Source organism: Ascaphus truei, chromosome 7 (assembly GCF_040206685.1).
Source record: "Ascaphus truei isolate aAscTru1 chromosome 7, aAscTru1.hap1, whole genome shotgun sequence".
Classification (NCBI taxonomy): Eukaryota; Metazoa; Chordata; class Amphibia; order Anura; family Ascaphidae; genus Ascaphus; species Ascaphus truei.
Window position 1 is genome coordinate 51,449,432 of NC_134489.1, and position 18,797 is coordinate 51,468,228.

Genomic DNA, 18,797 nt, shown 5'->3' on the forward strand with positions numbered 1-18,797 from the left:
CAGCATCCCTTCCACTCCCCGCCTTTTTTTGACACTGTCCCCTGGCTTCAAACACTTTTAACACCCTGCATTATCTACAGTAAATATCTGTTGGTTTGTTTTTTCCTCTCTCTACACTGTTTTAGCCATTGAATCCATTGTATATCCGTATTGCTTGACCTGAAGAGAGGATAACTCTCGAAAGCATGTCCTATGACATAAATTGTTAGTCCAATAAAAAAGGTATCACCTAATACTGAAGAACACATTTATTCTGCACACACACACACACATATGTACATACATACATACACACAATGGAGTGCTACTGAGCGTGGCCAAAATGTATACAACAAAAGACAAAAATACCCAATGCAACATCCAATGTGACAAAATACATAGTTAAATAATTCAATGTTGGCATTCTCATGAATAAGGGTCATTTAGTTAAACCCTTTGGCCAAAGCATTATAAGCCTGCAGCCACTTCACGGCATGACCAGTATGCAGGTCCTACCACTACCTGGGAAAATTCTCATTTACCTCTTCAGTGAAGGGAGAATGGCCTCAGTGGACCTGTCCTGCAGAGGTACATGGAAAAACCTGCTACTTAAGTGAGGTGGGCTTAAACCCTAGGAGGATGGGCCACTAACCTCCAACCAACTGATACCAGTTGAAATTTAAATCAATGAACACACACTCAAAGCAAGCTCTAATCCCAGAACCCACCACATCTATATATGAAAAAAAAAAAAAAAAAAAGAGAGTGCTTCTGAGCGTGGCCAAATACATACACAACAAAAGACTTTAGAAGCAGGTCCACATAGTAGCAAACTCATCAATGTAAGTAGCTTCCTTGGAAATATTAAAACTAATTTGTCAAGTAAAATGTACTTCTTTCTTTTTAATGTGAAAATGAACATTTCTTCGGTATCATGCGATTGTAATCTGACAATTTTTGTTACAACCCTTTGTTGCTCTTGGCAATGAGGGCAGCACAATAATCTTACACAGAACTAAAGAAAAAAAAATGTGGATCTTGAGATACACACACACACGACTGCATCCTTTCCCCACCGCGTCATATATAGGGTATGATTACAATTATAATATAGTGCACCATGCTCATTTTCAGTAAAGAGAGTTTACTAGCAAACCTTAAAAAGGGGGCTTGACAAGTTGATTGTTTTTATATACAAGAGAAGCAGGGAACGCAAATTTGAAATTATTGCAGTTCTGCCCCGGAGACCCCCTGCCGCCAACCCATGTTGAAATTGGGAGGGGGGGGGTGAGGGATATTTTTTTGTAGGCAAAACTGCTATTATAAAACAGTCAATGCCCCTTTAATGTTTACAAGCATTATTTTGTTTCTGCATGTAGCAGTCACCTGTATATCTAGCCGGTGACACGCAGTATTCATGAATTGCTATCATACCAGCGCACACATCGACTAATGAATAGATAATCTAGAACAGAGGTTCCCAACTCCAGTCCTCAAGGCCTACTAATAGTGCAGGTTTGAAGTATACACCTGCTTGAGCACAGGTGGTCAGTCAAAAGGATTGGGGCACCTGTGCTAAGAAAAAGGATACCCTTAAAACCTGCACTGTTCGTGGTCCTTGAGGACTAGAGTTGGAAACCTCTGCTCTAGAAAATGCCTTTAAACCAGCACATGCGGGCTACTAAACAGAATTTACTTTCACTTTTTGTACCGACTAATATGTCTGTACAGTACACAGAGATCATGCACTTTGCACATAAAAAATAGATTTTAATGACTGTCCAGAGAAATTAATAAAATCCCCAGTGCCTGTATACACTAGTGGCCAAATAGTAGCTAATATTGCATGTTATAAAACAGTTTTTAGAATAGCACAAATGAAACCCTTTCAAAATGAGTTTTTATATACAGTATATTAACCACAACAGAAACCAGCAGGGAAATTTTCTTATGAAGTATGTGATTAAAATAGAGAAAGCTCCTTCACATACGTAGATCAGAATGAAAGTACGAAATTATTCATACACTGTTTTTTTTTTACGTGAAACTTCTTTGCTAGCGCCTACAGGGTTTTCATGGGAAAAAAATCCTTACCTTGTAATGAAAATCCGTAACGCGGGTGATGTCACGCTCCTAATGGGCACGATCACAAAACCACCATTTCAGGCGGCACGAGATTAAAAACACTATCGGGTCTAGCTGCACATGCGCAGTGGCGGCCGGACTCGGCGCTTGGGAGACAGAGGACCTCAGAGGCAGACACACACACACACATACACACATAGTATAACTATAAGTGCAAATAGCTAAAATAGAGGTGTGCCGAGCACGCACGTTCTAAGTCAAACTTCTTTGCGTTTTCCCACTGACATTGTGTTTTCAATTTTAATTAAAAATATCACCATCACATATACAATATCTGTGACAAAAACAGTGTGCAAAGACAGTTTCACTTAAAATGTGCGTGCTCAGCACACACAACTTTTTTTTCCTGTCAGTTAATAAAATGGGACCTCATTCAAATGCAAAGCTACATTTCAATTTTGATGCCTCTATTTACATACAATTGTCAATTTCGATATTGTGTCTTGTGTATGGGTAAATTAGTAAGGACCGACAAACACTAGATATTCAGTTTTAAAAGAGCTCAACATACTTAAAATGCAATTTATACACCCAACATTTGCTTGTAAATGCTGGAGGTGTGGCAATGATGGAAATAAGGCATTGAAGCAGTCTTCTTTCTGTTCAAATCTCCTCCGTAGTAGAAGCAAAATAGCCACCCAAAAATTGATTAAAAAAAAAAAAAAAGTGAACACACATTGTAAGATGATTAAAGGCACATAAAACGGGTGTGTGTGAAGCGCAGTATTCTCACCGTCACTCCGACATCCTTCTGTCGTGTCACTTCCGGTTTCAACGACTTCCGGTACAGGATGGAGAAGGATCAGGAATGCGTCCTGCAAAGGCAGATGGGAGTCAGCAGCACACACTGGACACAGACTCTATGCATTGCTCTGGATTAGCTTCGTCAGGAGTCATAGTGATGGATACAAATCTCTACACATACATACATACATACATACATACATATATATATATATATATCCCTGGCGGCGACATCATTGCACAATACTTTCTCGGTTGTAAAAAAAAAAAATTTTATTAAATGGGCCATACTGTAAATTGGGGAATGTGGAGTGGTAATCAGCACATTGATATCACAAGAATATGTATAAAACACGGATTAAAATTTAAGGATTGGGGACATCCCACATCCTTCCAAAAAAAAGGTTTAATAATTTAACCTGTCTGTATATGATGGGGGGAGGTGAGGAGCAACAGACATGACACAAATACTGGGTGCCTATATTATATGTTATACAATAAGAACACCGTCTCATACTGCAAAATGGGAGAAAAGAATAAGAGAACACAAATGTCATGAGGTGCATGACGTGAAGTTGAAAAGTCTTAAAAGATGATTCATATATTCATAAAGTGGGGTGGGGGCATGATTGGGGGGAGAGCTGGGATAACTCTCCCAGCTGTCCCAGACCCAGCAGCAACCCCACACAGGACTTACCCAGGACGCATCTCTCTCGTCTCCCTGCTGCATCTGTTAGCTTCCGGCTGACAGATCAGCGTGAGAGCCAGCTCCCTTAAAAGAGACAGTGTGTGTCTCTGTGACTGCGTGTGTGTATTAGTGAGCTGAAGAATTGCAAGAGGAATTCAGTGGGAAAGAGAAAAAAAAACAGCTAAGAAGATGTATTCACCCTAACAGAAAATGAAGAACCTTACATTCATGCATTTGTTTAAATAGGGCTCTTGTTGCCTGTCCTTTCCCCTATGGCTTTTGACACCCAAATACTACATCTCCCAGCCTGACAGAGTCTCTCTGATTTGCTGATTCTATTTGGAACTCTGCATGCGTGTGCTGTGCAGGAAGGAAGCCTTGTCACCCTTAATGCTGACTATGAAAAGGGGTAAGTGGGCTGGTATTGTCACAAAGCATTGCTGCTAATGGTGGGGCAGAAAATAGTGTGTGTTGCTTGGTCTCATTGTCTTTGAATTCCTCCCAATGCAGTTTCAGATCACTAATATATCCCTGTCCTTGCACACTGAACTGTATTGGACAAGGAACTTACATTGAAGCGTAAAATAATGTATTATTTAGTATGATAAGGATAATTAAATTGAGATGACTTCTATAAACCCAACTGTAAACATATGCAGCAGCAATGGATGACATATAAAGTGTAATTTAGTTGGCTAAATCCTCTTGGGAGGGGGGTGCGGCGCGTCGGGCGCTGGCAGCACAATCCTAGAATCAAGAGAGGTAGGAGAGGCAACAACTGCATGAACTGAATGTATTTTACTGGTGTTTTGTTACTGCTGTTTGTTAGGAATTTGCTTTGCTCTGGGCTAAGAGGGGGGGGGGGGAAATGGGAGCCATGCTCAGAACGCATTATAAGCGGATCTGCGTTGTAGTGGATCCTGCTATAACAGGGTTGAGCTGTATATTGTAGCCCACAAGGGCACTCAAGTGGATATACTGTGTGATCCATTTTACAGTTCATATACTGCAACATTTCAAATTTCTCATATGTCACTTGTGATTTGAAAGACATCTTTTCCTTGGAACAAAATTCACAGGCCTTACAGCTTCCACACCCATAAAAGCCTTCAGATAATCTTAACCATTTATTTACCCGTGTCTCCATGTTTAAAAGTGCGTTGGGCTCATTTACTTTTCAAATTGTTTGCTTTTTTTTTTTTTTAATAATGTTTCGCCGATTTGGGATCTCGCTTCCTAGTACAGGCATACCCCGGTTTAAGTACACTCGCGAGTAAGTACATATCGCCCAATAGGCAAACTGCATCTCACGCATGCACCTGTCGTCACGTCCTGAACAGCAATACCGGCTCCCTACCTGTACCGAAGCTGTGCGCAAGCGGGGAGACTATAGAACCTGTTACAAATGCGTTATTTACATCAGTTATGCACGTATGTGACGATTGCAGTACAGTACATGCATCGATAAGTGGGGAAAAGGTAGTGCTTCACTTTAAGTACATTTTCGCTTTACATACATGCTCCGGTCCCATTGCGTACGCTAATGTGGGGTATGCCTGTATAGGGTCATTTTTAAAAAAATGTGCCAATGACATTTTTAATCTTGGTCGCTTCTTTGTTGTACTGTGTAATAAATGTTGTTCGAAAATCTTTTTTGTTTGCAGTGTTTCGTCTTTATTTTCAATAGGGTGTATTACATTTTCTTTCTATTTGGTTTGTTCTATTTTTAGCTTCTCGAATTATCATAATTTTTTTCTTTGAATTTCTGTATTAAAATTCCAGTTTCTTTTGCTTCTTCTCAGTTGTCCAAATGGAATATTTGATATCCACTTTGGGTAATGACAACTTGAATTCAGGATATAATTATTGCTATCGACCTTCTTAAAAAAATGTTTTAGTCTTAAGTTTAAATTGTTTTGATTGATATATATGAGAAACCTATCAAGTTCTGATTCATCTCCCTTCCACATTAAAAGCACATCAGCAATGTATCTCTTCCAAAGGACCAGACTCGTGTTCAACAATGGAAGAACAAATCAGAGAAAAAACATTTTTAAAAAAGCAAACAAATTTGAAAAGTAAATGAGCCCCAAGCACTGTTAAACCATTAAACATGGAGAAACAGGTAAATAATAAATGGTTAAGATAATCTATAGGCTTTTTTGGGTGTGGAAGCTGTAAGGTCTGTAAATTTTGCTCCAAGGAAAAGAGGTATTTCAAATCACAAGTGACAGATGAGAAATGTGAAATTATGCAGTATATGAACTGTAGAATGGATCACACAGTATATCCGCTTCAGTGTCCTTGCGTGCTACAATATACAAGAAGGTCCACACGACCACTCATAGGAAACATAAATAGAAAAGTCACTTTTTCTTCTCTCCCATCTTGCAGCATGAGACTAAGTGTTCTTATTGTATAACATCCAGTCGAATATAGACACCCAATATTTATGTGTCTGTTGCCTGCCCGCCCGCCCGCCCCTCCCCCCTTACATATACAGACAGATAGTTTAAACATTTTTTGAGAAGGTTGTGGGATGTCCCAAATCCTTAATCCGTGTTCTATACATATTCTTGTGATATTTTTGTGCCGAGTAACACTCTACATTCCCGAATTTACAGTAAGGTCGATTTTTACATTTTTACAACCAATAAAGTATTGTTCAGTGATGGTGCAGACAGGGATATACATATATAACAAAAATACAAAGTAGAGATTGGTATCCATCGCTAAGATTCCTAACGATGCTAACCAGCAAAACACGTCGACTGTGTCCAGTGTGTGCTGCCGACTCCCATCTGCCTTTGCGGGACGCATTCCTGATCCTTCTCCATCCGGTACGGGAAGTCGTCGGAAGCGACGCAACGGATGGATGTCGTAATGACGACGGCGGTGAGAATACTGCGCTTCCTATACACCAATTTTATGTGCCTTTTATCATCTTACAATGTGTAAGTGTTCATTTGTACACCTTTTGCACCTATAAATTCTGATATGTATCTGGAGTGCACTATGTTGGTTCTCTCTGCACATTGACACAATCATATCCACTTCCACATCGCTTGAGATTCAAAATACCCACAAATTCACCTGAACCAAACACCAGGATTGAATAGGACCACCACTAATTCCTGAGAACATTGCCACAGTTTTGGAAGTGCCTACTGTTTCAGAGGCTTCCAACACATAACCTACCACCTTTTTGAAAATATATTACACTATGGGTTTTATTTCTTCTTATTTATATGATGCAAGACCTGCACTCCCCTATCTTTGAATCCCGTTCAATAAGGCGAACCTCCTGGACTGTTCCCTCCAAGGGTTTTGAGCAGCTAACTTTACAATTTGTCACAATTTATCCACCCTTTTTGCTTATATTTATGACCAGTGGTTGACAAATCACCAAAAAATCTACTCGCCACACAAAAAAATCTACTCGCCACCTAGTACCAAACGTGTGCTGCTTGGGCCAATATTTACTCGCCCGGGGGTTAAATCCACTCGCCCGGGGCGAGCAAATGTATAGGTTTGTCGAACACTGTTTATGACTGTCACCATTGGATATCACCGCACCAATATTGAGCTCATTAGTGGTAGGTACACACTTTATAGCACCTGCACTTTGGTCATATATAGTCACTCATTTCAGGAGCTCCCTTAACATTTCTGTTTTCATATCTAAGCAATTAGCAATATCTCTATGAGGATAAGAAATATTTTGATTTGTGAAATGAATAGACCAACATTTTACATTGGCACTGAAATGGCAGAACACAACATTTGATTGTACAATGGGGGAATGTAAGAAGTGCAAACGAGCATCAGAGGCCTTCTGGTTAAAATAGAAACCAATTAATTTCTCTGGCTCCTAATGAGCAGCATCATCAGACAGAGTGAAATTCAACACCTCTCCAATGTGACATATGAATGAAAGCAGGGGAAATTAGGTGTCTGACCAAAGACAAATCCCCAATGTTTACACATAATTGGCTTTATTTTGTATGGAGAAGACTCACAAAATTATTCTACTAATAAAGGTGCAATCCCTACTTGCTCTTCCTATTTATTTATTTTTATAATGAAAAACAAATTGCCTTTACTTTTTCATTGGGAAAGGTTCTGATTTATATGTATACATGTCATTATTATTCAAAACTCATAAAAATAAATAATAGCACAGTAATAATTCTAGGTAATACGAACGTCCGCATTGGACAGTATAGAATAAGAATTTAAATATCTGATAATTTCAGAGGACTTCTAAAAACCATTTAGATTTCATGGGACACAAAAATCATGGTAGTCACTTCAATTTTTGCAAACGTCTGTAAAACCAGTAACATTGAGGAGTTCTACCTTTTCATAAACATTATCTAAAGGCCCATGAAAAATACCATACAGTGTTATCACACCTTTAACTGCTTTAGATTAGAAAATGACAAAGCCAACTGATTACATTTAAAGCAAAAGTCCAACTTTCTTAGTGATGTACAGATTTGCAGCTTTACATTAATGTGTGTGTCAGAAACGCAATTCATGTATAAACCAAAAGAAAACAAAGAAACCAAAAAAAAAAAATAAGAGGACATGAAAACCAACTCTCCATCATGGCTGTGAGCAACTGGCTACAAACTTAGAATCCAAAAGGGATTATGAAGTTTATGGTGCTTTAATGTCAGTGTCTATGAGGTATCTTCTGATCAAATTAGCGCTTAAGGTTATCATGAGATATAGATAGATCTCTCTCTTGAAAAAGGCTCCCGCGAGAGCCGAACGTTGAGTATTAAACTGCACCTTTTTTGATAGTTTTGGAGTGCACGTTCGCGCTTTTGCATACGTAGACCTAGATATAGTATTTCACTGGTCTTGGACATTACATCATGTACATGACATTTACTATATATTATAGGCTAAAGCTGTAAAATTCCAGACATTATTGAAATCCCTGCTCTCTGATTGGTTAAAATTCCAGGCATTATTCATTCAGTAATGCCCGGAATTTTTGGCAGCTTGCAAAATGTTTTTTTTCTAGCAAATCAGCTTTTTCTTTTGTCAGAACAGCTCTGAGACAGGGCAGGGGATTGGTCAGGAGGCAGGAACAGCTCTGAGACAGGGCAGGGGATTGGTCAGGAGGCAGGAACCAGGTAGTGACTCTCCCCCTCCCTCCGTTAACAGAGCTCCATGGACACAGTGAGAGGAGGGAGAACGTGTATTTTGAGCTGCAAAGTAAATTTCTGTCTGCAGTGTTTGTTTGTAGCTGCAGTGTCTATCTATTTAGTGTGTGTGTGCCTGTCTGTCTGCTGCAGAGTTTGTGTGTGTGTGTCTGTCTGCTGCAGAGTTTGTGTGTGTGTGGCTGCTGCAGAGTGTGTGTGTGTAGCTGCAGTGTTTGTGTGTAGCAGCAACTTCTGTGTCTGGTGCTATTGTGTTGTATGTGTGTGTAGCAGCAGAGTTTGGATGTAGCTCCAGTTTGTGTAGCAGCAGTAAGTGTGTGTGTAGCTGGTGTGTGTGTGTGTGTGTGTGTGTGTGTGTGTGTGTGTGTGTGAGGGGGCAACAGTGTGTGGATATAGATAGCTTAGTGTAAGTGTTTATAGAGGTGATTTAATGTATTTACCATTTTAATTTAAATTCGATATAACTGTACAAAAAGGTCTATTATCTATGAAAAAAACTATATTTAGCCTATAATAGTAATAATCCCCAAAGAACAGATAGAGATATAGCATTGGGCTTTTCTCTCTTTTGTTGTATACATTTGGCCATGCTCAGGAGAGCTCCTTTTGATAGAGATACATACATACTGTACAGTATTTGTATATATCGCAGTCACCTCTGATACCTGGGGAATGATTTGGAGTACTATGCTGTTGCCATTCATTCACATGTCTTTCAATTAGTCTATACAATTTGTTTCTTATGGATCCGCATGTTCAAGGACCCTTCCCTGTAGTTGGCATCTGGTTTTGATGGCGGCGATTCCCCTGCGGTCCCGGCGCGCGCATGCGCAGGTCCCCAAACGTGGGACGGAGGGGGAAGTACAAGCTCTTCCTGCGGCGGCCCCTCCCCCCGCTCCCAACGTGGGACGGAGGGGGAAGTACCAGCTCTTCTTGCTGCGGCCCCTCCCCACCCCCGCTCCCAACGTGGGACGGATGGGGAAGTACCAGGTAATCCTGCGGCCTGCTTCCCCCTGCGGCCAGCTTCTCGCGCTCCCCCCGAGCCCACCTCCCGTACCCCCCCCCCCCCGAGCGCACCTCCCGTGCCCACCTCCCCTCCCGGGCAGCTGCCGCAGGGATATCGGGGGGCAGGAGGGGAAAAGAGTCCGGCGTCAACTTGCACCCACCCGGTCACTGTCACCCACCACCCAGTCACTGTCACCCAGTCTGTCTCCCACCCAGTCACTGTCACCCAGTCTGTCTCCCACCCACCCAGTCACTGTCACTGTCAGTCACTGTCTCCCACCCACCCAGTCACTGTCACTGTCAGTCACTGTCTCCCACCCACCCAGTCACTGTCACCCAATCTGTCTCCCACCCACCCAGTCACTGTCAGTCACTGTCTCCCACCCACCAAGTCACTGTCACCCACCCAGTCACTGTCACCCACCCAGTCACTGTCACCCACCCACCCAGTCACTGTCACCCTCCCACCCAGTCACTGTCTCCCACCCACCCACTGTCTCCCACCAAGTCACTGTCTCCCACCCAGTCACTGTCTCCCACCCACCCACCGTCATTCACCCACCCACCTACTGTCATTCACCCACCGTCATTCACCCACCCACTGTCATTCACCCACCCACCCACCATCAAACAACCATCATTCACCCACCCACCGTCATTCACCCAACTGTCATTCACCCACTGAGTCATCCACCCACCCACTCAGCCACCCAGGCAGGCAGTCACATGTCTTTTGTTGAAAATATAAAAATAAATAGGTTGCATTGTAATTTTTTTTCTGTATCACAATAAGAAAACAGTTAAGTAAAAGTTGCGAGCTAAAAGATATTTTTTCGTGGTAGGTGCGCTATGGGTTCGGGGGGGGGTACACTATGGGTTCGGGGGGGGGCCTGCTCCTTTCATTTGTCCCGGGCCCCATGGTTTCTGTTGGCGGCCCTGAGGGGGGTAGGGGGGGGCAGCCTGATGTGATGACGGTTAATCAACCGTATTTGTAAAAATATATTTATGGCTCTTTGAAAAATTCTAAAATCGCCGTGCTACTCATATTTGGCTCTTTTGGACTAAGAGTTTGATGACCCCTGGTCTAGAAGATGATGGCAAAGTCACATCTGTATCTGGTTTCAGCAACATTATCCTTGCAGTGTTAAATTATTTGGTGTTTTGTTCTCTTTTAAAATGAAATCATGTAAAGCTGATAGAGACTTATTTGTTCTGACAAAAACAAATTGTAATATTGAGAAAGTAAACTATCCAGGCCTGGCACTTTGTTTGAGATTTTTAATTAATTTTTGCATTTCCCCTTATGAAACTGGAGCATTTAGTAAAGTATTCTACACAGAGTTGTGTTAGCCCGGCTTGTTCTAAAAATTGTTTACCCTTCTCACTGGATCTTCTTGATCTATTTTGTACTACTCTTTGTAATAAATTCCTGAAACTCCTTACATATTTGTTCTGAATTTTGTTACCTGTTCATTTTTAAGTTTTGAGAATATTTAGATAGTTTGGTTGGACCTCTTGTTCCCTTTTATAAGGCTAGTTAAAATTTTCCACAGTTTGTAGCCGTCTCCATGGGTCTACCAATTCGAAATGTTGTTTTATGAATTTTACTTAATTTGGTTGGTTTTTTTTCTTCTTCCGTTTCAGACAGGCTCTGCTAGAAACCCAACTTATATTAAGTTGAAGTTCCCTCCTATAATATTTGCTCCATGCAATTTTACTATAATATTTGCTCCATGCAATTTTACAACACTTGGTAGAGTCACAGAGAAGCTATGGTTTGGAGCATTTTGTGCATATACGCTTACCAACATGCATTTCACAGATTATATTAGTACTTCCACTATCAAATATCTCTGCTTTCAGGGTCTCTTAAACAATTGAAAATATTACTTTGCAACAACTTATTAAATATAATGGCAAGGCCTCTCTTTTTTAGAAGTGTGGTGCTGACATACACTATTATCTATGTGCCTTTTAAAGTCCCCTTGTCTTTTCCTGACCAATGCGTTTAAGAAAAGCAATTTGAAGGGAGTGACATGGTTTGTCATAACACCATAAAAATATTCTGTATTTTAATAAACTAGCACACGAACAGTTAACTTGAGTTCCAAGTTACAACATAAAAATACATGTACAGTATTGTTTGATGGCAGGCCAGGCCACACACCCTGCCTGCATTCTGTGTTGGTCTTGAGGGGAGGCTGTCCAAGGTCAATGCCTGGTTTTGAAAGTGGGGGATTGAAATATGGAGTCACAACTCATTTCTGACAGCAAAAAATAAATAAGAAATCCTTTAAATAAACTTTAAAATGCCAAAGGTTGTGGCCAGGAAAACAGTCAAAAGTTAATGTAATAAGTATTGTCTTTGAGCTTTAATTAAACTTTGCACGTCGAGTGATTACATTTTCATACACATCTTGCTACAATAGAGGTGTGTGTTAATTACATATATTTCTTAGTAAACAGAGACCAGAGGCTCTGCATGTACATCTTGATATATCTTTGGTCGTGGCAGAGATAGAGAGACACACACACCTTGAGCGGGGATATTACTCATTTGAGGGACTCGTCGCATATACAAGTAACATGCTCACGGGTGTGCCATTTGTGACATGGTTCATCACTTTCTTTTTAACTGAAAATGTAGCCCATCTATATTAGGTTATCATCTGTTAACTCTTTGCTGTCAGACAAGCCAGAAACTGGTTATACCACCTAATAACTCTAGCCCAAGACCGTAAACAATGGAGACAAATTTCAGTGGAAGTCGCCTATACCCACCCTGGGTGAAGAGGCGAAAACAAACAAAAAAAAAAAAACAAGAAACGCATTATAGGAGAAGGCAGCAAAGACCTTTGCTGTCAGAAAGGCATGAAACATTGAGGCCCAAGCCTCTAGCAGAAGAAATGGATTATGGGAGTACAGGATGAAGTAAAAATGTCTGAATTTCTCACATCCTTATTCTTGATTCAATATGCACACTGCATGCCACCTTCTTGTAACGACAGCGAGTCAGGGTTAGGCCTTGCCCCCGCTGCCTACTACAGCGCCGGGCCCGCTGCGAGGTGGGGCCGCAGCGCTCGCGCGAGAGCTACTCCTGCTCTCAATAGAATTGAGAGCAGGACTCGCGTCGAGCGATTAGGCACGCCCCCCGGCGGTTCAGCCAATGAGGGCGAACCTGCCAGGTGACGTCATGGCCGCGCACTGTCACTCCTCCGCCACGCCCCCCCCCGGTCTTTCCTCCTGCAGTGAGCTGCAGACCGGTGAATCGGCTGAACGTGCCGCCAAAAGCGCGGGCGCGCGTTACAGTGGAGAGACTGGGGCCTTAGCCTTATGCTTCTTAGGTTGAGCTTATAGTACATGATACATTGACGTCGAAGCGACCGGTGACGTCACCCGTCGCAAAAGTTGTTTTCAGTGTTTGCGATGTCGCTGGCTGTAAGCGGCAGTGACGTCAGGCAGAGGCTATGTGATTGGCTTATTGCAGTCACGTGGTGCGGCCGTCGCGGTAAATATCAAAATCTATTGACTTCAGCTACTTTGGTCATTGTGTCACGCCATCGCGGTCGCGCCTACTATAGGCGCACGTGACGAATTACATCTACTTGGTTTGACGCTGTGCGCCGTCGCTGTAGCCGGCTCTATAAGTGCAGCCTTACTAGGAATCACTTCCTGTTGGATTCGATATATGGCTCCGTTGCTAGAAGGATGCACAGATGAACTTTCATTTTAATCAGTGCCCCGGATTCATCAAATCACAATCTGTGGTATTGCGTCCGAATCGGAAATAAAAGGACATTGATTTTAATAGCCGATATCGCCAATTCTGGCGCAATACAGCAGATCGTGCTTTGATGACGCCAGGGCAGTGAGTGCTAATGGTGCATCGGAGGTTAAATCTAATGTGCTAATTGATATTACACCTGTGCTAAGATGAAAGAAAAAAGAAATGTACCACTTACAAACCTACAACCCTCATTTCCCTCATACAGTGCATTTGGCAACAAACTAGAAATTACATTGCGGCTACTTCCAGGGCAAATAGATTAATTTATCTGGGCTACTAGAACAATGTATCAGAGGTATTACAGCTCATGTAATCTCATTAAGAAGACATTAACCTTTTCACTGCCAGGGGGGACTGCAACACAATACATTCTAGGTCCCTATGCCACCCATGAGTCAATTATGGAAATCTAATTTCTGTTAGATTCACTTTTGATAAACCTTTTCATGTGCCTCACGGTACTTCTATATTTTTAAATAAAAGGTTTAAACATGGCAAATAATTTTTCTGCACAAGGATTCAATGTATATAGCAAGTCCTAAAAGAAGATTAAATAAATAAATAAAAAGGAAGAAGGGAAGTGGGGAGGGGGGGGGGGAATACTTTGCTTTCCTGTATCGCTTTTAACATTATTTTTAACATCATTTGGGGAGTGATTGCCTTTGTTGACCTTATGGCACAATTTCATTGTAATCCAGCACCAAAGTGCTTAATGCCTGGTAGCACATTTTTGTCATCTGCAATCTGGTATTGTAGCAGAATGAATTGAAAGCATACACAGCAGCAGATTTCAAGATCACCCATAGTGCCACCCATAGGCACTTAAATGTGACAGCCGCCTCCCTCCTCCTTCCGAATCGCTGCGTCATTTTGTCACAGTGACACCACACGGCACCACGTTGCCATGGCAACGTGACGTCATCACGTGGCCCTGGCAATAAGATACCGTGTGACGTCACAGTGATGACCACGGCATCATTTGATGCTGCGATTCCAAAGGAGAATAAGGGTGGCAGCCAAAAATTTCAAACTAAAAGACCATTTTACTTAATAGATATTTATACATATATATTTAGGCACTGTACCGTGTATGAGTTTCACTGGATGTGCTAAAACTGAGCTTTGTCTGTGTTTTATGTTCTGTCTCTGGTTTTAAATATATATTGCCATGCTCAGTAGCACTCCTCTGTGACACTCATATGCTTATATATATGTTGTGGTTATTTTGGGGGTTCAATAGGAGCTTGTTAGGTGTCCAGTATAAGCCACATGTAAGTGCCTTCCCATCAGGCCTGAGAGCGCGGCATCTGTATATGGGGGCGGACATTTTTGCCATCCCCAAATTTTGCCACACTAGGTCCCGGCCTATCAGGCCTTAAAGGAAATCCGCCATTGAGCATACACCATATCCGTCTGATGAAGGTTGCATTATGTTTGTACCAAGGGAAAAGTAACGGTTGCAAGAGATGCTCATAAGTCCATTACCTGCTGCCATGCCAATGCAAATGAAGGACCCTGGCAGACACATCAATGCTTTAGAACAGGGGTGTGAAACTTTTCAGTCTACCCCCCCTGCCTGCTCTCCCCCCCCCTATCTTGGCTCCAGCGTCAAATGACACCGTGGGGACATTTGACGTTGAGTTGCCATGGCGACGCGTCACCCGAAGCCTAGGTAAGGGAATTTACAGAGGCCTCTTTGCGCACCATGCTTTAGAGCACTAAGGGGTACCAAGCGCCTATTCAGGGTATTGCACACCAATCCAGCGAAAGCAGCCATTCAAGTGAACAACGGTTCATGCCGGCACATGGTGCAATTCCCCACATCGGCACCTAATGGGCCTTCGATCCAAATGCAGCTCAGTGAGTAAATACACTAACTCTGTAAACAATTACACAGAGGTTAACTCAGGGGAACCGTATTCAATTCCTGGGGTCAGCTCCATGTAACCTTAGGCTGAGGCTAGACTAGGCGTGCACGCGGAGCGCGTGACATCACGCAAACCTGTCGCAGAGGCGATTTGTGGCCTAGGGGGAGACATGGACATGATGTCACGGAGGTGAACCGCTCACGTGACCCGCCCATCACACAACAAAATCTATTTTTTTTCTACTCAGCGTTCACGCACTATGACCTGCCTCATAGAGGCACAGCCTTTTGTTTGCGCTACGTGCGTGGTCGCACCAAGAATGGCCGAGGCCTTAGGCAAGTCACTATCTCCCTGTGTCCAGGCACCAAAAACATAGATTGTAAGCTCATCTGGGTAGGGACCGTCTGTAAAATTCCTATGTGCGTACCGCGCACTATACTGTAATTGCAAAGTGCTTTGCTCCCAATGGGAGAAAACCGCTATATGAAATAAAGTTATTACTAAACAGCACACTATTCCTTAATACACGTCCAGAAGAGACCTTATGGTCCATTCTTTTGAATGGGCACGAATATGTAGCACCTCTTAATAAATATATAATATGGACCCTAGTAATTACATACATTTCACCATATACACATCAGCATTCAGGAGTGATGAAATACTACATTTAGAAAGCTTGTGCAATAGGATTCCTAATAAACACGCTTCCTAAAATGATGTTTTACAATAGGATATCAACACCTTTGCTACAGCGATATCTGCTGCACACTCCTACGTGGGCACCGGACAATGACAATAAGCAGAGCTGTGGGGTCATCTCATCCAATTTGATCTAGTCCTCCTCCTCTGTTTTCCCTTCTGAAGGCGTCAGAAACAATTTAAAAGCACTAAATAGCTTCCTCTAAATCAGAGCTGGTTAACCCCAGTACTCAAGGGCCAACAGGTCAGGCTTTCAACATATCCCTGCTTCAGCACAGGAGCCTCAATCATAATAATGGAACCACCTGTGCTGAAGCAGGGATAGCCTGAACACCTGCCCGGTTGGGTGGAATTTGAAGACTGGAGTTGGTCGCCCCTGCTCTAAATGTAATAAATCTGTATTACCAGAAGCTCTATGGGAATTTAGTTATCTGTAAAAATCTATGTAAATGTTGCCAATATGAGAGCCTCTGCTGGTGCAATGGAAGATATATACATGAATTATTCATAGAGGCCAGATATTTATTTTTTTACATATAGCCTGTTAGATGGTGCTGATGTCCTTTATGGCCACCCTTCTATTATAAAGAACAACCTTCAACCACCAACGAGGAGAACTAGCTCTAACACCAATCCACCTCCGCCAGTAGTAAAATAATGTCGGTCGCATCCAATTGTCAACAAGTGTAGGGTGGAAAGGTAACTGGGTATAGGATCCCCACCACGCCCGCGCTCACATTCAGCTTCCCACCCCCCAAGGGAGATAATGGTACGACTTTGAGCTCAAGCCCCTCTCGTAGTAACGTCACATCACATCACTTTAAACGCTGGGGTAGGGTGCCCGGTCACGTGCAGCTCAGGGCGCGAGACCTATGTCGTCACCGAGGAACGACAGACCGTTACGGGAAGGCAGGGTTATTAAGACTCGCTAACTCACTTGTCCTCGTTAGGCGGTTTAGGTGCTGCTGCCGCCGCCGCGTCCTTGTCATTCGGGGGCTTTTCCCGCTGCCATTCACCTCTCCCTCGGACTTGGTGCAGAGCCGCCTGGCCAAGGCGGGCTGTATCCGAACGGGTGTCATGCTCCATCCCTTGTCTCCGCCATCTACCCCCCTGGTGTGGAGAGCCCTAGCGGTAAAGGCGGAGGTCAGTAGCTTCTGAAGCCTGGGCTGCAGCAGCTCTCTGAGCACCACGGAGCTTCCCAAGCGAATCATGGTCGTTTAGCCAAGTGAAATACAACTATACACCAATTCAGTCACCGTCCTCACGCGTCTGTCAGCTTGGAGTCCTACACAGCTTGGCTTCTGTTTCGGTAGTGATAGCACTGAACCAGCCCCCCGTGAGAGTTCATTGGTGGGTTCGGCTAGCTGTCAGCGTAGGCGTGCTCTGATTGGTGGGGAGTGCGCTTCGTTGTTGAGCGGTTTTGTGAGGTCACAACGTAGTGGGCGTTCGCTACAGTGTTCTGAAATATTGGTTCCAGAGCATTAGGTGCATACTTGGCTGCGGCCACGCTGCCGCTCATCCTTGAGAGCGGTGACGTCACAGCTCTCCAAGCATGAGCCATCGGCTGTCCTGCAATAATTTTAGAGCAGGAGCGGAGGGGGCGTGTCATTGGCTGGATGTGTGTCTCTCCATTTTCTCTCTCCCTCCCCTTCCCCTTCCCTCCTCTCTCGCCACCCTTCCATCCTCTCTCCCCCCCCCTTCCCTCCTCTCCCCCCCCCCTTCCCTCCTCTCCCCCCCCCCTTCCCTCCTCTCCCCCCCCCCTTCCCTCCTCTCTCCCCCCCCCCTTCCCTCCTCTCTCCCCCCCCCTTCCCTCCTCTCTCCCCCCCTTCCCTCCTCTCTCCCCCCCCTTCCCTCCTCTCTCCCCCCCCTTCCCTCCTCTCTCCCCCCCTTCCCTCCTCTCTCCCCCCTTCCCTCCTCTCTCCCCCCCCTTCCCTCCTCTCTCCCCCCCCTTCCCTCTCTCCCCCCTTCCCTCCTCTCTCCCCCCTTCCCTCCTCTCTCTCCCCCCTTCCCTCCTCTCTCTCCCCCTTCCCTCCTCTCTCCCCCCCCCCTTCCCTCCTCTCTCCCCCCCCCCTTCCCTCCTCTCTCCCCCCCCCTTCCCTCCTCTCTCCCCCCCCCTTCCCTCCTCTCTCCCCCCCCCTTCCCTCCTCTCTCCCCCCCCCTTCCCTCCTCTCTCCCCCCCCCTTCCCTCCTCTCTCCCCCCCCCTTCCCTCCTCTCTCCCCCCCCTTCCCTCCTCTCTCCCCCCCCTTCCCTCCTCTCTCCCCCCCCCCTTCCCTCCTCTCTCCCCCCCCTTCCCTCCTCTCTCCCCCCCCCTTCCCTCCTCTCTCCCCCCCCCTTCCCTCCTCTCTCTCCCCCCTTCCTCCTCTCTCTCCCCCCCTTCCCTCCCCCCCTTCCTCCTCTCTCTCCCCCCTTCCCTCCTCTCTCTCCCCCCCTTCCCTCCCCCCCTTCCCTCCTCTCTCTCCCCCCCTTCCCTCCTCTCTCTCCCCCCCTTCCCTCCTCTCTCTCCCCCCCTTCCCTCCTCTCTCTCCCCCCTTCCCCTCCTCTCTCTCCCCCCCCTTCCCTCCTCTCTCTCCCCCCCCTTCCCTCCTCTCTCTCCCCCCCTTCCCTCCTCTCTCCCCCCCCCCTTCCCTCCTCTCTCCCCCCCCTTCCCTCCTCTCTCCCCCCCCTTCCCTCCTCTCTCCCCCCCCCCTTCCCTCCTCTCTCCCCC

The 18,797-nt window shown here is 44.5% G+C and overlaps 1 protein-coding gene across 3 annotated transcripts in view; it reads right to left on the minus strand.

The window, feature by feature from the left end:
- Nucleotides 1-17,421, minus strand: part of GLS (glutaminase) — a 133,115-nt gene extending 115,694 nt beyond the window's left edge. Inside the window, exon 1 of one of the 3 annotated variants that reach the window (XM_075608356.1) lies at nucleotides 17,030-17,421. In XM_075608356.1, the coding sequence (XP_075464471.1) occupies nucleotides 17,030-17,178 (149 nt within the window). In that variant the 5' untranslated portion in view covers nucleotides 17,179-17,421. Of the gene's footprint in view, nucleotides 1-2,857; nucleotides 2,914-17,029 lie in introns of those variants that run through there. The other 2 variants (XM_075608358.1, XM_075608357.1) reach the window with 2 other exon arrangements.
- Nucleotides 17,422-18,797: the final 1,376 nt, after the last annotated feature.